Source organism: Schistocerca piceifrons, chromosome 5 (assembly GCF_021461385.2).
Source record: "Schistocerca piceifrons isolate TAMUIC-IGC-003096 chromosome 5, iqSchPice1.1, whole genome shotgun sequence".
In the NCBI taxonomy this organism is placed as follows: domain Eukaryota; kingdom Metazoa; phylum Arthropoda; class Insecta; order Orthoptera; family Acrididae; genus Schistocerca; species Schistocerca piceifrons.
Window position 1 is genome coordinate 712,065,639 of NC_060142.1, and position 22,762 is coordinate 712,088,400.

At 42.1% G+C, this 22,762-nt stretch overlaps 1 protein-coding gene across 1 annotated transcript in view; it reads right to left on the reverse strand.

The window, feature by feature from the left end:
- LOC124799216 overlaps positions 1-22,762 on the reverse strand; it is a 346,089-nt gene that overhangs the window by 61,306 nt on the left and 262,021 nt on the right. Inside the window, exons 4-5 of the mRNA XM_047262752.1 lie at positions 18,965-19,084; positions 7,932-8,120 (exon numbers count right to left, since the gene is read on the reverse strand). Of these exons, the coding sequence (XP_047118708.1) occupies positions 7,932-8,120; positions 18,965-19,084 (309 nt within the window). The remainder of the gene's footprint in view (positions 1-7,931; positions 8,121-18,964; positions 19,085-22,762) is intronic.

Consider the following 22,762-nt stretch of genomic DNA (forward strand, 5'->3'; position numbering starts at 1 on the left):
ACCCCAGCTGCTTTATTGCACTGCAATCTATAGACCATTTTCTCCACTTCCTCAAATGTGATCCTATTTCCATCATCATTCCTATCCCATTGTACCTCGAAATCTGAAACATTACTGATCGTATTTTCACCTACATTGAGCAACTCTTCAAAATATTCCCTCCATCTGCCAATGGCATCCACAGGATTCACCAGCAGTTTTCCTGACCTGTCAAAAATACTTGTCATTTCCTTCTTATCTCCCTTTCGAAGACTGCTAATTACACTCCAGAATGGTTTTCCAGCAGCATGACCCATAGTCTCCAACCTGTTTCCAAAGTCTTCCCAAGATTTCTTCTTGGATGCTGCAACTATCTGTTTGGCTTTGTTTCTTTCTTCAACATAACTTTCTCTGTCTACCTGGGTTCTAGTATGCAGCCATTTTTGATACGCCTTCATTTTCCTTTTACAAGCTGCCTTGACTGTGTCATTCCACCAAGCTGTTTGCTTCATCCTACTTTTACACACTACTGTACCAAGACATTCTTTAGCCACTTCTAGTACTGTGTCCCTGTACCTTGTCCATTCCTTTTCCAATGACTGTAATTGACTACACTCAACTAACTGGTACCTTTCTGAGATCGCTGTTATGTACTTGTGCCTGATTTCCTTGTCCTGAAGTTTCTCCACTCTTATCCTCCTACATATGGACCTGACCTCCTGCACTTTCAGCGTCACAATCCCAATTTCACTGCAGATTAAATAATGATCAGTGTCATCAAAGAATCCCCTGAATACACGTGTGTCCCTCACAGCCTTCCTGAATTCCTGATCTGTTATTATATAGTAAATGACAGATCTGGTTCCCTTGCCTTCCCAAGTATACCGGTGAATGTTCTTATGTTTAAAAAAGGAGTTTGTGATTACTAAGCCCATACTGGCACAGAAATCCAAGAGTTGTTTCCCGTTCCTGTTGTCCTCCATATCCACAACAAATTTACCCATAACCTTTTCATACCCTTCTGTTCTATTTCCAATCCTGGCGTTAAAATCACCCATGAGCAGATCACTGTCCTTGTCCTTTATTCTAACAACTACATCACTGAGTGCCTCATAAAAACTATCCATCTTATATTGATATGTCCCTTCACAATGCGAATATACTGACACAATCCTAATTTTCTTGCTAGACACTGTCAGATCTATCCACATCAGTCGTTCGTTTACATACCTTATTGCAACTACGCTGGGTTCCATTTCTTTCCTGATGTAAAGCCCTACACCCCATCGTGCTATTCTTGCTTTGACTCCTGACAGGTTGACCTTGTATTCTCCCACTTCCTCTTCTTTCTCACCCCTTACCCGAATGTCACTAACAGCTAAAACGTCCAGCCCCATCTTACTTGCAGCCTCTGCCAGCTCTACCTTCTTCCCAGAGTAGCCCCCATTGATATTAATAGCTCCCCATCTCATTACCATTTGTTTGCCAAGTCGTATCTTAGGAGTCCCTGGTTTGTCAGTTAGAGGTGGGACTCCGTCACCTCCAAAGGTCCGAGGTATTTTGCTCTGATTGTTGCCAGCATCATATTTAAAGTACCAGGGAAGCATGTTGCTAGCCTTACTTGCCCCGAGTCCCATTAGGTTTTACCCCTAACGGTTGATGGACTAACCGGTGGATTTGGTAGTCTTTGCCGTATGAACACAAAGGTGACCACGACTCAGAATATGTCCGAGATGCCCAGCCTTATTCCAAAGTAACTGGTATCCCGACTGTCGGGACCACTTACTTGGCCATTCATATGTTGCTCGTTGTTCATGAACTAGGACATGACTACAGGAACCATCACCATGAACCACTTCGGATGAGTAGCACTAAATATTTCGGGGTTTTACCTGATTCCACTGATTTATCGAGGATTGTGTGTCAAAACACATTGTATCTTTTTACCTGTGAAAGAGATAAGTTTATGTTACAAATCAGCTGCCACTCTTTGCAGTATTACGGCAGCCTACACAAGTCTTCCTGCATTTCACAAAATTTTCTAATGATCTCATCTCCGTACAAACAGAACGTTTTTCGGTGATATCTTGCTGCTAACTTACGTCGCGTATGTCCTCTGGCTGAGCACCTGTCCTCATTTCGTTACACATTTGCAGATAAGTCACCAGAAAAAATGTCGCCGAAAAGCATTTACTCATCAGTACTTATTTTTGACAAGAAAATTACTGAATACACTTTTCACATCTGTTGAAAGATACGTATGATAATGAACACCCTCGCAATTGGGCAACAAACTAACGATAATTTTCCATCATATTTTGGGCGTCTAGCCAGGATGTGAACCTTACAACCATCTTCGAGGTGAATCAATGACTGACTTGCAAGTGTCAAAACGTGCCTATGTATAAACCATAGAAAGCTACATTATGGAGTGAACAGCATATGTGTTACAGCTAATACGCCAATAGAACATTGAATCTAAATATAAAATTTATTAGTCAAAAATGAAAATGTCGCACCAGCAGGATGTAAGCAAATATAGGACAAATACGTATTCTTTATAAAAGACATCATATTCACGCCAGTGACTGTAACACTACCTTTATTTCATGACTGCAATTTCGGCCTTAGGCTATCAGGCCTTGTCAACCTACAATGAGCTGACATGGCGTAATAGCTATAACATCTTCACTTGATAATGACCTAAGGCCGAAATTGCAATGGTGAAATAAGGAAAGTGTTACATTCACTGGCGTAAATATGACGTATTTTATAAAGTTCTACATGACTGTGAATCCCAGGTATAAAAAGTTAATTAAATACGTAGTCAATCATCAAAATCAGTGTCCACTGTCGGAACGCTAACGTGAGAAGATTCAGAATGCAAAACTTTTTTCAGGGCGGTGCAGTGAAATCAGAGGAGCCATCAACTGTCGAGATGGAAACTCTCGTCTCGATTGAGCAGGCTGTTTACCGCGTATATTTCCTTCCACAGCTTCCTTGAACAGTGAATCCCATTAGGATAGGACTGTGGCCAAAATCTTAGCTCATGCGTAATTTCTGGAATAATCAGTTGAAATACGCAGATTTGTTACGCTGTAGAAGACGGCACCTTTTTTATGCAGTATGTGTGGTCTTCCCTATTTAACATTATCCACACTGTTTTTGTTTAAATTCCACTCTTGCTGTATGTCCACTTTGTACGCTTCAGTTTCGTCTATGACCGGTGCTGTTGTGCTGCCTGACTTATCTATGATGCATAGGCATTTCACCCTACAGTTTAGCTTCCTTTCGCGTGTTTTTAACATTTCAGGGTATAACAAGCATGCCTGAGACTCACAACTCTGTCACCGACTCACCTTCAAGAGGTAGGATTACTGTCGAAATATCGGACGAAGAAGTATTACTGTCCCTGATGTACACCCTAAAAATGAAGGAATATTGTGTCTTCCGCGAAAGCTTATAGAATCATAGTGATTGCAGATTAACTAACGTAAATACAATATTACAACAAAGTTGAATTATAAGTGTTTCGAAACCACATTACTGCCTGCCGTTACGACGCCTGAGTTTGGAGTTTGGCTCACAGATGCCTACAACCATTCTCTCTAGTGGCGCCCTGCGACGCCACACCCGTGCCGACGACGCTCCCAGTAGGAAGGCGTCAACACGTGAGAAAAATAAGGCCAGGGCCCATAATGTACAACGTGTTAATGATATCCCATTAGCACCACAGTTCACCGCAATTCTGCGGGAAACCGCCTTGGACGTGTCACGCTATGGGAAGTTCCTCACACTACGTCTTGCCCACATTTCACCTCTTCATTCGACGCCTGTTTGCTAGACATCAAAAGCACGACACCCAGCGGTTTTCTGATGACTGACCGGCAAAAACATTTCACACACACCGCTACACAGAATCGACACGAAAAGGCCTCAGGGTGTGACAAAAATGGCACCAATGAAACTATCCATCCTCTTGGGATGTTGATTCAGACCATTTTAGCGGTCGGAAACGACAATTTGCAGTGCTTTGAGCAACAGGAGGACTTCCTTGACAATCTTTGATACTACTGACATCTCCCTGACGATTCAACTCTTCTCTAATGACATAGTGGACTAGCTCCCCAATTCCCCCCGTTGAATGTGATCTCACCCTTCTGGAGTGCAGTGTGACTGTAATTTTTGCTCTGGCGTACCGGATGGAGCCACTCGGGACCGCGCAAAACCATTCGGCGAAACGTGAACGTGATCGGATGCAGCAAACGGGTCATATGCTTCTTCAGTGCTTCTGTTCGACGCCCTTGTTTGGTGTGATCACAGAGGGGTGTGACACTGATATATGCGTGAATAAAACGGCAAAGGACCTCCCAGCTCAGCAATAACTTTGGTGGCAGACCTCTCCCCTCAGATTTACTGAGACTTTTAAAAATGTGACTTTACAGAGAAAACCTTGGCAGTAGTGCAAGGCGCCTGCAGGAAGGTAGTTGTATCAAGTGGTTGCCTACTTCCATGCGCCTAACAGCACCTCGGAGATTTTCTCTGTAAGAGTACATTTGTAAAACTCACAATAAATGGTGGTGGGTGCCACTAAAATTAATGCTGAACTCAGACGGACAGCAGAAGGTTGTAGGCATCTTTGACCAGAATTTCAAACTTCTGCGTCACAATGGGAGGGAATTATGTGTTTTGAAAAACTGGTCCTTTAATGCCGTTGCGCATTGTAGGATTTATGTATCTTGTATTATTTTATCAGGGAACATGAGCACTAGTGACTCTACAAGAAAAAACGCCTAACTGACGCTATATAATGAATAGTCCATAGACATGATGGCTGTTATAGGCATACGAGGAGCTCGTTCTCAGGTTTTAACTACCACTACGAAAATATAATGCTGGATAATCAGTTTTTGGGTGGTTCGCAGGTACGTGTCTGTAGTGCTGACACGCAATGAAATCCTCTCGGCACAGCATCATAGCACGCCTCTAGAGAGGCCGAAAAGAGATGGCACGGTGCAGTACCGTGAAGTAATTCGTTTTCTGCATTTCAAGGGGAGCACCCTTCAACAGTTCATGCTGCGTTGGTGCAATTATATGGAAACAATTCACCTTCATAGGACACAATGGTTAAGTGGTGCAGGCGCCTACAGTGTGATCAAACAAGTCTGGCTGATGACCAAAAGGACAGATCATATTTCTGTGATCAACTGGGAATCGCGAGACAAGTGGAGGCCCTGGTGCTCTAAGACCGTCGAGTCACAACCTTGACGATAGTGGAAAAAGTAACTCAGTCAAAGGCCAGGCTCCTACGTCCTGCACAACATTCTGAACATGGCAAAGGTAGCTGCTTGGGCATTTCGACACCACTCACAAACAGTCACAGCTTCCTCAGAGCCGAACCTGAAACGGTAATGTTGCAGCTGCGTCAAGCCGATGCAAATGACCTCTTTGGGCACTAACCACAATGGGCGTCAGCTGTGTGTTTTCCTGTGTCCTCCAGACAAAGCAGCAAAGCAAGTAGAAGGGAACATGTAGATTCACTATCGCCTGAAAAGGCAAAAGCCCAGTCATCATCGGGCAAGATTATGCCGAGTGCATTTTAGAACTGCCATGTTGTGGTACTAACGAAATATATTCGTAATGTGCAAAAGCCTCACATGAGCACTTTACTGAAATCTCTTTGACGAAGTTAATTGAAGCAGTAAAAGTGAAGCGTAGGACACAATTGCACATATTACTTGCATGGATCAAATTTGGCCAACCTCTTGCCCCCTCCTTATTCTCCTCACACGCAACTCACGGACTTCTCACTCTGCTCCTGGAGATCGAAACGATTGCGCGAAAGGCATTACCAGGTAGACGACGAGATTTTCCAGGTAAGACGTTCGTTCAGTAGGAAGCATAGACTCCTTCAACCTAGATCTCCGATAGTCACCGATCGTTGGGAAATATGAGGCACATTAATGGGTGAATATGTAGACAACCTTCGTGGTTGCAGTATGAATTTTGTCGATGTGATAGCTAAAATTATATTGTTACTCCTAGTGTGTGTGTGTGTGTGTGTGTGTGTGTGTGTCTTGGTGGTTTATGGGCGTCCAATGGCGAGCGATTATCATCGGCCTGACGGGGCTTAGTAGAAATGAATGTCGTGAAAACGTCTAAAATGTTCTGAAACAAGGACGAGTAAGTCCTACATAATTACACTGTCTTCCAACTTCAGTCACGGTCACCGGCACAATCACACTGACTCACAACCTGTAAGGTAGAACAAATACGATTAGATGTTGTAAACTGCCAAGTAAGTAAGTAAGTAATAGAAGAGGACAGCAAAAATAATTACGCAGGAATATGGGGCTGGCTTACAAAAAACATAGATTACCTAGACACCCTGAGAACAAATTAAAAATTTCTCCCCAGAAATTTAGAGAACAAGTCGAACAGTGGTCAGAGCCTTAAAAGTCGCAATATATCCGTGACATTGTCAGTTAAAATAGAGGACAGATCTGTCAGTAAATTAGCTGCACCCTCTCGTGAACTGCACTAATTCTAACGTTAATCTGTTCTACGCTGCCTCTCGGACAACTTCATTATAAGAGAGTTAGAGAAATTAATACTTCGACACGCCAAGTGCGTTGCTAACAGAAGTACACTGTTGTATGTTAGGTGATTGAGAAAAGTAATGATACTTTTTTAAGTAGTTCCCTTCGGCAGCTATACATTGACGGAGCAGTTCTTCCAAATCTAAGCAGAATGGCTGAAAGGGTTCAGCTAGTAGGGCCTTCAACATGTCGGTCTTATTCTCTCGAATTTTCGCCAGAGTCCCTAAATGATGCCCTTTTAAGATAATTTTCAATAATGTGAAAATAAAAAAGCCACAATACTTCACATCAGGTCAATTGTGGGCTGTGGAACAACAGAAATAACTTTGGAGGTAAACAATTTCATTATGTATATGGCCATAAGACAAGGGGCGTTGTCACAATGCAGCATCCACTTGTCTGCAATGTCCGGTCTCAGTCAGTTGTTCATTTTCCTGAGACTTCGGACGACATCTTTGTAAAACACTTGTTCCTGGAGGTGTGATCTCACCAGAGCACGCACACGTTCGACGTTTTCGTCGGTTTTTGAAGTTGAAGGTCTCCATGAGAGAGGTTCATCTTCAACTCGTTCTCCGCCTTCCAAAATGATTAGTTCCAGCGAAAAACTTGGCTCTCGATGAGGAATGTTCCCCATAGATCTGTTCGAATTTTTGTAAGCCTACACTCGCATATTCGGCAAGTTTAACACAAAACTTGGTGGCGTAATGTTGCTCTAATGTTGGTTCCACAGTTCAGGGACATGATAATAAACAAATGATTAGATTTACAAGACTGTTCCTGCAATTTGACCGGAAGGAATCGAGGCCTCATTTCGGTTATACTATTCACGGACAGTGGGAATGGTTAAGTTAAATTTCACTTTGGCAGTTTTGATGATTCGGTATTAGTAAGCAGCTTAAGTTGCTAAAACTTCAGTTAGCCATATAGTCGTGCATCAGTTTCGGTCAAAGTTCAACCTCAGTCTGTTTTGTGATCGGTTACGAATCTGTGAAAAACAACTTACCCATACTCTATGACTAGTAAGAAACTGTAGTAGTGTTCCATTCTGTTAACAGGCAACAGAAACACCACTGATAGCGCACTCTAAAGTCACGTGATAGCTATACGGAGCTGAAACTCGGACTGAACATCTGGAAGGGATGAACACATTGGTCTGCACAAGTAGAACAACACAGCGTTGCCAGATCGCTCAGAGTGTCGTCACTCTCATTACGTTTCTCACACACACACCGTACGTGACACAGCACCAGTACCCGAGACGTCCAATAGATCCCAGGACTAATGCCAGTAAGCTCTAGAGGACTGCAGCAGAGCGGAGCGGCCGGAGCGTGGAGTTGTGGTGTGCAGCCTTACACGGGAAGGAGGTGTTAGTGGTGGGCGGCGGCTGCGGCGTGGACGGCAGCGGCCCGCGGCGGCCCCGGGAGCGCCGGCACAGGCAGACGGCGAGCGCGGCGGCCGCGGCGGCCAGCAGCAGCAGCGCGCTCACCGCCGCCACCACCAGCATCGTCGGCGACAGCCCCAGCACGGTGCGCGGCCCGCTCTCTGCAACACGTCGCGCGCCGCCAGCGCTGCACCACACACAGTGTCTCTCTCTCTCTCTCTCACACACACAACAAGCAGGCGACGCCGCCATGGGCCACAGGCTTATCGGCCGTCCCCATTCCCCCCCCCCCCCCCTCCCTCCTCACCATCACCGTCTCTCATTTCTTTTCGACTTTCGATATTTTTAGTTTTCAGACATATTTTTTTACCATACAAAATTAAAATTCTGCATTATACCTGAAAATTGCGACACCAAGAAGAAAACATTTGATGGAAATGTACTTGTGATGCTAAAAGAGGCAACCAGAGCTGTAACTAAAACGGATGTTTATTTACACGGTGACCGGTTTCGTGCTATGCCCATTCTCATACCAACCAATATTTCCGAGTAAAATGTCCGTCCAGAAAAAGTAGTAAATAAAGTGGGTACCTGTGTGAATGGTCCCATTTCATTTAGTACTTGGTGGCACAGATAAAAGTAGCCCGTGTAAGTATAAAGTGAATTCAGAGAAATTACAGAAATGAAGAGCTGAAATGGAGCCGGCCGGAGTGGCGGAGCGGTTCTAGGCGCTACAGTCTGGAACCGCGCGACCGCTACGGTCTCAGGTTCGAACCCTGCCAAGGGCATGGTTGTGTGTGATGTCCTTAGGTTGGTTAGGTTTAAGTAGTTCTATGTTCTATGGGACTGATGACCTCAGAAGTTAAGTCCCACAGTGCTCAGAGCCATTTGAACCATTCGAAATGGACTCACCACGTATTTACAATGAAAAAGATAGTGAAGTACGTATTTATCGAATATGCTGTAAGTGATCCCCTGCAGCATCAGTACACAGCCGTGCTCGTGGAATCATGCTCAGACACACCCTGCGTAAAGTTAGGATATCGACGACGGCAACTTCACGGCTGGTGATGTCTTTCAGTTCGTGTATTGTGTGTGGATTTTTTTCGTAGACGTTGGTCTTCAAGTACTGCCACAGGAAAAAATCACTTGTCATTAGATCCGACAAACGTAGTGGCCATAAATGTTTCCTGACAGTTCGTTCCTCAGTGAAAACACGATGAACTCGTTCCAGCAATGCCTTACACGTGTGGCATGTTACCCCATCTTGCTGGAAAAAGCGGTATTGTATTTCATATTCAGTGAGTTGAGGAAAAAATGTATCAAATATCTATATATACAACCGTGTAGATGGTAGAATTAAAAAATATCGGTCCAGTTATGGGCGTCTCTGTTACATAGCAGCAAATTCGATGTTTTCTTCGTGGAGTGTGTGCTGACACACAACGTTACTGGTCTCAGTTGCCCACTGCCTCGTGTTCCAGGAATTCGCATGACCGGAAAGATGAAACCGTGCTTAATCACTCATGATATGGAAGGTTGTCTAACAGACCATCGCTGATGTTATTCGAAGGCGACTTGCAATAATCTACACTTTTCTCACTGTCATCCTTCCGTAATTGCAGCTCAACCGTCACACGATATGGTTTCAAATTAAGGCTTTTCAACATCCGCTGGCTACTACTCCTACTTACATGCGCCTGTTGGGCCGATTTGCGTGTAGACTTCTTTGACCTCTGAATAATTATTTGGCGAATGTCTGCAATACCTTATGGTATGCGAACTGAAGGAATTCTTAATCGTTTTATACTTTGCATACATCCATAGGTGTACCAGTTTTTGTATGGGCTCTGCAATGCTCTTTGTTGGTAGTCCTCTGTCTGCATACCCGACTCAGAAAATTTCACGAGCATCCTCAATCCAACCTGTCTTCACATATACTTCCATAAAATTTCAGTTCTTTCTTCCATCGAGAAAGTCAGTTTGCAGATCGCAAAGAGAAACTTCTAATTTTACTGATGAAATAAACTGAAATGCTGACAGAAGAACGCTAACAATCGATTATTGTGTAAAACTGTCCATTGTTGTAGCTGTTTATTTCAGAAGTCGAATTACTTTATTCGCATTCAAAGGGGAGTTTGGCTGTTTTTAACTGTACCACTCTATACTTTTTTGGACGGACATATTACTTTTCAAACATCAGTTGCTATGACAACGAGCTAGCACGTAACCGGTTACCGCCTAAATAACCAATAATTTTGGTTGCAACTCTGGATGTCTCTTTTTGCTTCACTATCTAAAATGAACTGCTGTCCACTACACCCAGCACGTTGGAATTATGAAAACTGTAAATGGTTCCACAGTTCATGGACACAAAGCTGTGCATGCACTTTGACTGGAACGATTCGAGGCCTAATCTCGGTTGTACTAGTCACGGGGACCAGGAACGGTTAAATTAAATTTCACTGTGGCAGTTTTGTCATTCGGTATCAGTTAAGTTGCTAACATTTCAAATGGGCATAACGTCGTGCATCAGTTTTGGTCAAAGTTCAACCTTAGTCTGTTTTTGTGATCGGTTATGAATCTGTGAAATACGATTCATCCATACCCTATCACAATTGAGAAACTGTAGTGGAGTCTTACTTATCGGACGAATATAAATTTTTTACAGTTGTATTGACTAAAGTGCTTCATTCGACTGTAAAATAAAATATTGTACCAGCCTACTTCGGAACATCGAAAAAATTATTTTACTATTTACATATTTAACCTCATTGGGTGAGGGCCTTCAGGCACTCTCTTGCATTTTAGCAGGGTTTTATGCATATATTACAATTACTTGAAGAACTGTAACAATTTTGATGATACCTACTAATAATAAGTAATCAAATTTAAAAGTGTTTCAAAAAAGATTTGCATCTAATGTCAGTTAGAAGAATAGTACTGACTAAGAAGTAAAGGTAATAACACGAGTACTAGCTACACTACTATTGCCAATAGTAATGACAAAAATAGTGGCAATAGAAGAAACAAAATTTATTTCTAAAAATGAGATTTTATGAGACAGCGTGTTAGGGGTGGGGGAGAGAAATTCGGATAGACTGCACCACCTAGCGGCTTTTGGAAATGGAAAACACCTGACGCTAAAGTTTGGAACCTGAGTAGTGGAAACGTTGTATGGGATACGTAAAGAATGAACGCAAGTGTTAATGTCGGTTTAGTAGATAATAGTAAACTCTCGATTCGCTGAAGAATCGAAATACAACTTATAAAACAGCTTCAAATTTCTGAGACCTTTACAAATGAGTTGAATGTGTTAAATATTAGCGTTAAGCTTGTAAGGGAGAAGAAATTTAGCAAAGATTTGAAATTACAATTAAATTTTGTTGAAAGTTGTTAAGTGCTATTAACACTGTATGAGTACAGTCTAAGTAATTCGTGCTTCGTCTTAAGCAAAAGCAAAATCAAAATCTAGTTTCCATGCATCTCAATGAAACCTTGTGATTGATAGTGCCGTACTACTGCGTGAATGGCGAAAATGTTTGTTTCATGTTTTTTGTGGAGCATCAGCAAAAAACGGTTCCTTAAAGTTTGAAGTTATATGTGAAGTTTGTAGCAGGCACATATGTGTTCGCATTTTCAAATATCGGATAGAAATACTCGCATAGTCTTGGTCACTGACGCAGTGAGTAACACTGCCTCAAGACATAGAAACTGTGCATAACTGTAATACAGAACATGGCAGAATACTAAATTTTTAAATTAGATCAATAATTATCTCCAGTAATGAAAACAAAATTTTTATTGCTCTGAAAGTCACTAGATAGGCCATAGATAACTAGTTCAGCGTGCCTTGTACCAGGATAAATGCTCAGTAACATCATTATGATCATCACCTTTACATGGAGTGAGCTGCGTAGCCTATTCTGGGAACCATTATATCGTTCAGTAATAGACAATACGCAACATAATTAAAGGTTCACTCTTTAGAAATCCGTTAATAATTTCCAGTTTCGATGTATAAGTTTAAAATTTGGCTTAAAGATATCTACAATCTTCTTCTGTAATGAGGCAAAAGTGTGGCACCCTGCGATATAACTGCAGGTTCAGTGACTCTTGAAACAGCAAGATGATACAAGCGGAAAAAAGACCAGAGCGCAGAAGTTCATGTGAGGTTTAAGATGGGTTAATGATGTTACATCGGCAGTAAAATTTCATCACAATTCTTCCCAGAGCCACCATTGTCGTATCAAACGATGGCAATGGTATCGTACCTCCTCTTTCTCACATTTTGCCCCGTCTTTTGAGGACTATGCGTATTAAAAGCACGTCGCCCAGCTTTGACATCACTCGGTTTTTTTGAGTGTGGCAGAGTATAATACTTGCGACACACTTCCACTCAGAACTGACATGAAAAGGCCTCAGGGAGTGTCATAAAGGGCTACACTGAAACCACTTTTTCACTTGAGGCTTTGATTTCCGCACATTTAGCAGTCCAAAACGACAGCTGACAGTTCGATGAGCAAGGAGATGGTGTCTTGACAATATTTAAAACTGCTGACACCGCGCAAATGCTTCAACCCTTCCCTAAAGCATCAAGGCCAGCATCCCCACTGAATGTGATTGCACTCCACACAGCGCAGTGCGACCGCAGTTATTTCTCTGGAGTACGGTGTGGAGCCACAAGGAAACATTCAATGACATTTGAACGTGATCCAAAGCAGCAAACGGTGCTTATCCTTCTTCGGGGCTCCTCTTCTGAGCCCTCCTGCGGCGTTATCATGGAGGTGTGTGACATTGATACATGGATGAATAAAAGAGAAAACGGTCATCTAAGTCCCTTCGGTTCGGCGACATCCTCAGTGCTACCCGCCCACATTCCTTGAATACTTTAAAAATGCGCCTGTCAGAGAAAACCCATGACGAGAATCCTAGGTGTTTGCAGGTACGCAACCACTTGACACCTCTCCGTTCCAGTATGCGTACTAGCAAATGGTCAGGCCTCTCGTAGATTTTCTCTGTGCATGCGCTTTTTTAAAGTGTCCAACGATCGTAGGCGGGTGCCACTGACAATACTGCAAAATTTAGCACAGGGGGAAGAGCCATTGTATTCCCACATGTATTAATGACGTATCCTTCTGTATTTACGCTACAAAAATGGCTCTGAGCACTATAGAATTTAACATCTATGGTCATCAGTCCGCTAGAACGTAGAACTACTTAAACCTAACTAACCTAAGGACATCACACAACACCGAGTATTCACGCTACAGGAAGTACAAAAACAAGAGGGCTGAAAAAGCTTAGGCAACCTTTGCTGCTTCGGATCGTATTCGAATTTCGTCGAGTGGTCTTGAGTAGTCCCTTATAGACACACACAGTGCACCAGAGAAAAAATTGCGGTCGTACAGCAATCGAAAGGGATACGATCACATCCAGTAGCGCATGATGTCCTTAGAGATGGGCTGAAATGGTCATAGAGTGTCAGCAATGTTGAAGATTGTCAAGGACGTCGTACTGTTGCTCGCTGCACTGTGAACTGAAGATTTCGACCGCTAAATGTGTGGTCTTCAACTCTTCAAGGTAAAGGGGGAGGGGGGATTTCATTGACACCCTATACGCCATCCCTTGCGACAATTTCCTGTTGATTCGGAGCAGCAGTGTGTCTGAAACGTTATCCTCGATCACACAGAAGAAAACCGCGTGAATTCAACCTTGGCCGTCGCGTTGCTAACCTCCGCCGTGGAGACGTCATAAAAGGAGTGAAATGTGGCTGAGAGGGGGTGCGACGAACGTCCCAGCGTGTGACACGCCCACTGTGGCGTTGGGCAGAATTGGGTTGGGATTTGGTGCCAATGTGACAAAACTAAGCCACCTTACATCTTACACGAGCGTCTGAGCTCTGGTCTTTTCTTTAGCGTGTGGCGAAACTCTGCTGTTTGAAGCTTCGAGGAGCCACAGAGTGACGTCGCAGAGCGCCGCACACTTTTTCATCATTACGGAGAGAGGTTATAGTAATCTTTGAGCCAAATTTTAAACTTGTACGTCATAAAGGGAAATAATTACGTTGTTTCGGGAATGTGAACCTTCAATTGTGTTGTGCAGTGTGGAACTCATCAATGGCATCCAAAGCTGAAGATGTTACTGAGTTCTGTTAACTAATGAGAGGGAACATTCCAGAGTCGAAAAGGACTTAGAGAAGATGGCTGAATGATACAGTGGAACAGTTGATATTTTACTATGGAGTGAACGAGTATTTCTTCTGTGTTACTTGGAGGAGAGACTTGAAAGTCTGATACGTTGATAATACGATAAAGCATATAGCATGGAGGAATCTCTGCTCTTGTCTGCATGTAGTCAGTACAGTAAAGTGATAAAAAAGTCGAACGTCATTAACATACCGTATTCTGGCACTCACCACCCACTTACACATGCCCTGGCCTTTCCTGAGTAATACCTTGCACTATAACATTGTTGTAAACAACAGTTAGAAGTGCACTCGTTCCCATAAGTTTCTTTCTCAATTCAAATGGGAGAACTTCTTGGATTGTTGTAGACAATGGAGACATACTGATGCTTTCCTACAAATCCTAGCAATGTGCTCAAACCACTTTGGGTTTCCAACTTCTAGAATCTTTGCTGAGGATGAGAAATTTATAATTGACCCACGTATGATTATAGATCATAGGGATCCAAATTTCTGTCTAATGAGCAACCAAGACCCTTTGGATATCGACTGAGTTTCAATCACATATACTGTGCGTAATTTGCACGCAGGTGAGCATTAACTTTAACAACAGCCGTCTTCAAGTTGATTGGTTTTGCACCTAGGATCACAGATGCACAGGAGAACACTGGACCTACTACGGAATCTTGAAGACCGCCAGATACTGTCCCATTAAGACTGTGTCATTCCTAATGCAGCCTAATGCAGGATTGGCTCAGGTGTCTTTTAACATAGGGGAGTTATGTAGGGATTTTACAAAAGAGGATCAGGTAGTGATTGTGGGTGGGGCTGGTAATAGTATTGATAGGGATGAGGAGTATGACACAGATGGTGACCTGGAAAAGATAGCCACTCAGACTGGCAACACGAATGTGCATTTCGTGGAACTGTTTCAGCGTCACGATCGGCCTCTTCTTAATACAGCCGTCAGGCGTGATAACATTAGACTTATGGGTGCGCTAATGACAGAAGGCATGAGTCACATTTCAGTGGTGTCGGTGGAGTCTATCAGCAGGACGGGTTTCACTAGACATGGCCTGCACCTCAACAGGTATGGAAAGGGGAGGTTAGCAAAGCATAAGTGGGGGTGGTGGGATCACTCATGGAAAAATTCCGGTAGTTGTGCGTGTTAGAGCTGCAGCTTTTTTAGATTGAAGTCAGCTGACAGGTATTCCTGCTTAAGGGAAGTCTCTCTAACAAAGAAACCACTTTAGACAAGGCTTAGGTATCCGATTAATGAGGGAATTAGTATATTTAATCAAAACATACAAGGCATTAGAGATAAAGTTAGTGAACTACTTATAGATGTCGACTCTGAAATTATTGGTATATCTGAACACTTCTTAAATAAGGAGATAATTCAGAGGCTTCCTTTACCAGGATACAGGTTGGCTGGCAGCTTTTCTAGGAGCTCTATGCGGTGTGGGGGAGTAGCCATGTATGTGAAAATCGGTATCCCATTTGAGTCAATTGATGTTTCAAAGTACTGCACTGAAAAGGTGTTTGAATGTTGTGCAGGTGTGGTTAAATTTAGTGGAGCTAAACTTCTTACTGTTGTTATTTATAGATCCCCAGACTCCGATTTCACAACATTTTTGCTTAAGCTAGAGGAGGTTCTTGGTTCACTTTACAGGAAATACAAAAAGTTAGTTATATGTGGTGACTTCAATATAAATTGTGTAAGTGATTGTGCAAGGAAAAGGATGCTGGTAGACCTCCTTAATTAATATAATCTTATACAAACCGTATTCTTTCCAACGAGAGTGCAAGGGAACAGTAGAACAACCATAGACAATATTTTTGTTCATTCATCATTACTAGGAGGGCATTCTGTTAGCAAAATGGTGAATGGCCTTTCAGATCATGATGCACAAATTTTAAGTCTAAAAGATTTTTGTGCTGCAACACAGGTTAAATATAGCTACCAACTTTTTAGGAAAGCTGATCCAGTTGCTGTAGAGACTTTTGTAAACCTTATCAAGGAAGAAGAGTGGCAAGATGTTTATAGTGCTGATACAGTAGACGATTAATATAATGCTTTCCTCAAGACTTTTCTCGTGCTCTTTGAAAGTTGCTTTCCGTTAGAACGTTCAAAACAGGGTATTAGCACAAACAGGCAGCCTGGGTGGCTGACTAAAGGTATGAGAATATCTTGTAGAACAAAGTGGCAATTATATCAAAACGTTAGAAACAGTCACAATCTAAATGCAGTAGCCCATTACAAACAGTATTGTAAGGTGCTTAAAAAAGTTATTAGGAAGGCAAAAAGTATGTGGTATGCAGATAGAATAGCTAAGTCTCAGGATAAAATTAAAACCATATGGTCAGTCGTAAAGAAAGTGGCTGGTCTGCAGAGACAGGTCGACGATATAGAATCAGTGCGTAGTGGGAATGTCTGTGTTACTGATAAGTCGCATATATGTACAGTATTTAATAATCACTTTCTGAATATAGCAGGTGAACTGAATAGAAACCTAGTCCCAACAGGGAATCATATAGCGCTCGTAGAAAAAAGTGTTCCGAGACTGTTACCTGAAATGCTCCTCCATGATACTGACAAAAGGGAGATTGAGTTAATAATTAAATCACTAAAGACCAAGAACTCTCATGGATATGACGGGGTATCTAGCAGAATACTGAAGTATTGTTCTATGTATGTTAGCCCAGTACTTAGCCATATCTGTAACTTTTCCTTTAGGAGTGGTCGGTTTCCTGACCGATTAAAGTACTCGGTAGTGAAGCCACTTTATAAAAAGGGAGACAGGGATAATGTTGATAATTATAGACCTATTTCTATGCCATCGGTGTTTGCTAAAGTTATCGAGAGGGTTGTATATACAAGGTTACTGCCGCATTTAAATTCACATAATTTGCTGTCAAATGTACAGTTTGGTTTTAGAAATGGCTTAACAACTGAAAATGCTATAGTCTCTTTTCTCTGTGAGGTTTTGGACGGATTAAATAAACGGTTGCGAACGTTAGGTGTTTTCTTTGATTTAACGAAGGCTTTTGACTGTGTTGACCACAAAATATTACTACAGAAGTTGGAACATTATGGAGTAAGGGGAGTAGCTCACAATTGGTTCGCCTCTTACTTTAAGAACAGAAAGCAGAAGGTAATTCTCCGCAACATTGAGAGTGGTAATGATGTTCAGTCCCAATGGGGCACTGTTAAATGGGGCGTTCCCCAAGGATCGGTGCTGGGGCCACTGCTGTTTCTTATTTATATAAATGATATGCCTTCTAGTATTACAGGTGATTCAAAAATATTTCTGTTTGCTGATGACACCAGCTTGGTAGTGAAGGATCTTGTGTGTAATATTGAAACACTATCAAATAATGTAGTTCATGAAATAAGGTCGTGGCTTGTGGAAAATAATTTGATGCTAAATCACAGTAAGACTCAGATTTTAGTTTCTAACTCACAATTCAACAAGAACTGATATTTTAATCAGACAGAATGGGCATGTTATAAGTGAGACGGAACAGTTCCAGTTCCTAGGCGTATGGATAGATAGTAAGCTGTTGTGGAAAGCCCATGTTCAGGATCTTGTTCAGAAACTAAATGCTGCTTTATTTACCATTAGAACAGTATCAGAAATAAGTGACATTTCAACACGAAAAGTAGTCTACTTCGCATATTTTCATACGCTTATGTCATAAGGTATTATTTTTTGGGGTAATTCTTCTGATTCAAAAAGGGTATTTTTGGCTCAAAAACGGGCTATTCGAACTATGTGTGGTGTAAGTTCGAGAACCTCTTGTCGATCCCTATTCAATAGTCTGGGAATTCTGACATTGCCCACACAGTATATATTTTCTTTAATGTCGTTTGCTGTTAGCAATATTAGCTTATTCCCAAGAGTTAGCAGCTTTCACTCAGTTAATACTAGGCAGAAATCAAATCTGCATGTGGAATGTACTTCCTTGACTCTTGTGCAGAAAGGAGTGCAGTATTCTGCTGCATCCATTTTCAATAAGCTACCACACGAACTCAAAAATCTTAACAGTAGCCCAAACGCTTTTAAGTCTAAACTGAAGAGTTTCCTCATGGCTCACTCCTTTTATTCTGTCGAGGAGCTCCTGGAAGAGCTAAAAAATTAAGCAAATTCCAGTGTTACATTCTTGATTTTCTTTATTTAAATTAATGACGTGTCGCCTGAATATGTTTCTTATATTTCATTTTATCTGTTTCTACAATCGTATTATAATTTCATGTATTGACTCGTTCCATGACCATGGAGACTTCTCCTTAATGTGGTCCCACGGAACAATTAAATAAAATAAAATAAAAAATAAAATAACATGTGCTGTTATTCGGAAAACGTCAGGTGTGAGCACAGCACATGGAGAGAGATATAGGCTGGAAGCTTATCAAGTAAAATACCGAAGTCGATAGTGTCAATGGCTTTGCTAAGATATAAAAGCAACATTTTAGCGTCTAGTCTGTAGTCCATAGGTTCAGGTTGTTGTTACTATTATTAAAACACATGATTTGCTACGATCTCTGTAGAATCCTGGTTACTGTTCGACCAATACGTTGAATCAAATGAAATAGTTTGTAAATGGCGCAGTAGTCTAAGAGTGCTGTGGAAGCAGGTCACTGGCTTGGCAGATATACGTCTTACCCACAGGGAAAACGTTTGTTGGTGTGCTAGAAGATACGTGTTATTAAGGGCAGGTGTGGGTCAACAAGAAGAGTGGTCATTTGGATGGTGGACGCTAGTCTCATTACTGAACAGTAAGACGGGTTAGCACGTCACGTCGGTGTGTACTCACGTGGACAGACGGCGCTGCCGGCCTCGTCAGACGCGTCGCCGCAGTGGTTGACGTCGTCGCAGACGAGGTCCGTGTCGATGCAGAACTCCCGCGTGCACCGGAAGTCCTCACACGCATGCTCTGCAAGAACCACACAGTCTGACTCACAGCTCACAATCTACATCAGCCATCAGTAGCAGCCGAAACTTGCAATATTAAGTGCAGATGGTGCTGGTGTCGTGGCAGGGGTGTGGTGGTGGAGCCAGTGGGAAAACTTTTTGTGGAGGGTACATGCTACAATGAGGGACTGATATTTATTCCCGATAGACATACAGATTTCGTAAGAATTCGCTGCTTAATTTCTGTAAAATACTTCTGTGTATTTCACCGAGCTATTTGATAAAACCAGCAACGTTTCAGCCGCTATTGCAGGCAGTCCTCATACACGTCACTATTTTCTGCTTTTAACATCGCAATTTGCGGCTTGTGGTTCCTGTTTTGTATTTTTTTTTCTGCTCCATGAACGCCTCAACGATACAGATAGCTGTCGTACCGTAGATGCAACCACAAAGGAAGGGTATCTGTGGAGATATCAGACAAACATGTACTTAAAGCGTATTCGCATTGCGAATATGGAAGACCATCAGTTGTATGCTAGAATGACAACAATGATAATTTGTGCTGCAACGGAGTTCGAAACCGGAGTTCCCGTTTATCGCGAGTGGTCGCCTCACCCTCAGGCTATCTGATCACGACTCACGGTCGGACTCAAACTTCCATACGTTACTTGAAAATCGCTTGCCCGGTGTCGGCGGATAAATACGACGCTGCACTGGCTGTGTTATTCCGAATTACGATGTAATATTCCTTCGTACATGCATGTATAAGTTAGATGACGAATTGGTATCTTTGAGAGATGAAAGAGAGAAGGCAGCATAGGATAAAATAGGTAAAAAGACAATCCCTAGTATAAATCCTTGGGTATCACAAGAGATGTTGTGTTTAAGTAAGTAACGGAGAAAATATAAAAATGGAGCAGATGAAGCAGGGAATACAAATGTCTAAAAATAAGACTAACAGGAAGTGGATAAAGTCCAAGCAAGAGTGGCTAGAGTACAAATAAGTATACAGTAGCATGTATTACTAGGGAAAAGGTAGACACTGTCTATAGGAAAATTAAAAAGGACTTTGTAGAAAAGAGAAGCTATGGGAAGAATAGAAACATGAGAAAAGGAAAGTGAAAAGAACATATAGAGAGAAAATTCCTGACAGATTAAAACTGTGTGCCGGACCGTGCTTGGGTAGCTCAAATGGTAGAGAAATTGCCCGAGAAACGCAAAGGGCCCAAGTTCGAGTGTCGGTCATGTACAGAGTTTTAATCCGCCAGGAAGTTTCATATCAGCGCACACTCCGCTGCAGAGTGAAAAATCTCAATATATAGAGAAGCTCTACAGGGAAAGTTAACTCGAAAGTAATTTTGTAGAAAGGGAAGAGAAAGTAGATGAAGATGAGATAGGAGATATGACATTGTGAGACCTGCTGAGAGACCTCATTCTAAACAAGACCCTGGGATTAGCCAACTTTCGGCCACAAATGCTGATATCCTTGAGAGAGCAGGCAATGGGCAGAATATAAGAAATATGAGACAGACTTAAAGAAGAATGTAATAGTTCCAGTTCTACAGGAAACCGGTGGTGCCAGGTGATAATATTTCCGAACGATCAGTTTCATAAGTCATGGATGCAAAATACTGACACGAATTATTTACAGAAGAATAGAAGAAATGGAAGAAGCCGACCTCGGATGACGTCAGTTTGGATTCCGAATAGTGTTGGAACACACGAGACAATTCTGACCCTACGACACGTCTTAGAAGATAGATCAAGGAAAACCAACTCTACATTTATAGCATTTGTAGACTTAGAGAAGTCTTTTGACAATGCTGACTGAAACAAAAACTGTAAATTACTGAAGGTAGCAAGAATAAAACACCGAGAATGAAAGGCTATTTACAACTTGTACAGAAACTAGAGACCAGTTATAAAGGCTAGTGGGCGTGAAAGGAAGCAGTGACTGAAAAGGGGGGAGACAGATTTGTAGCTGGTCCCTAATGTTTCTCAGTATGTATGCTAAGTAGGAAAAGAGAAAGGAAGGAGAAACTATGAAATTGAATTTGTTCTGCGAGAAGAAATAAAAACTTTGCGGTTTGTCGAAGACATTGCAACTCTGTCAGAGACAGCAATGAACTTCTAAGGACAGCTTGACAAAATGGACAGTATATTGAAAGAGGGATATAAGTTGAACATTAACAAAAGCAAAACAAGAGTAATGGAATGGAGTCGAATTAAATCCGGAGATACTGAGGCAATAAGATTAGGAAATGAAACACTGAATTAATAGCTGAGATTTGCTGTTTGGGCAGCAAAATAAGTTATGATGGGCGAAGTACAGAGGATACAGGTATAATGGCCGTGGCAAGAAAAGTTTATATGAAGAAGAAAAATTTATTAACATTGAACATAAATTTAGGTGTTAGGAAGTTTCCTGGTGGCATTTTTATGGAGTTTAGGCTTGTACTGACCTGAACCGTGACGATAAGCTGTACAGACAAGAAGAGAACAGAAGCTTCTGAAATGTGATGCTTTAGAAAAATTTTGTGGATTACATGGGTAGATCACGTAGCTAATGAGTAGGTAATGAATATAATTGGAAAGAAAAGGAATTTGTGGCACAACCTCGCTAAAGGAAGGGATAGGTTGATAGGAAACTTTCACCGCTGTCAAGGAATCACAAATTTTATATTAAGGGCAGTGTGGCAGTGGGAAGGTAAAAATTGTGGAGCGAGACGAAGAGATGAAAGCAGGAGCCAGATTCAGAAGCATGTGGTTGCAGTAGTTACTCAGATGAAGAGGCTTGCCCAGGATAGAGTGGGATGGAGAGCTGCATCACACTAGTCTTCGGACTGAAGATAGCGACAAATTTTATTATTTGAAAATGGCTGATACTCCTGACATCTTATTTAGTGGGTGGGTGAACGGATCAAGAGTGAAGGATAAAGGATATCAGCTCCTACTGCTGTGAACACAGGGTGTACATAAAGTCCGCGAACATTTTCAATTATTTACTGCACAAGAACTAAACATTGTGCAGATGTCTTACATATTGCATTTTGAAGAGAAACCCCGGTTGTTTTTCTTTTTTAACAAACATTCGATATGCGAACCATGAGTGACCCGACAGACGTGAATACGGTAACAGAAATCTTACCGTACCCGTCCCAGCATGGCATCATCGACTGTGGCAGTCGCTTCCCGTGTTCTCTCCCGGAGCTCTGCTACATCATGTGGTAGAGCCGGTGCACACACGAGATCTTTAATGTGTCCGGACAGAATAATGTCACACGGAGTGAGATCTGGTGATAGGGGAGGCTATTTGATGAAACAGCTGTCTCCGTCTGTAGCACAGCCCATCCATCGATGAAGCAGCTCAGTGTTCAGGTATCCCGTCACATAACCTGTAGACATCGATTTCCACTCTTAACTGTTTTTTCTCATGTTGGTTTGGGTGCTGTTGGAAATTGCAAAGTTATTTTTCTCTATGTTGTTTAATGCCGAAGGTCTTGTTTACATGCCGGAATCAGCACTTAGGGCGCATGAAGGAGGTGGGCAGTGCCATCTTTCCGACTGATTCCTTGAGTAGATCTGTCGCTATTAATGCAAAAGGCGAACCCATTGCCATGCCGTCCGCGTATTCACAATACTTTCGTTTTCACTTGAAGGAAATGGTGGCCAGGCTGTGCCGGACGTGGTCATACCGCGC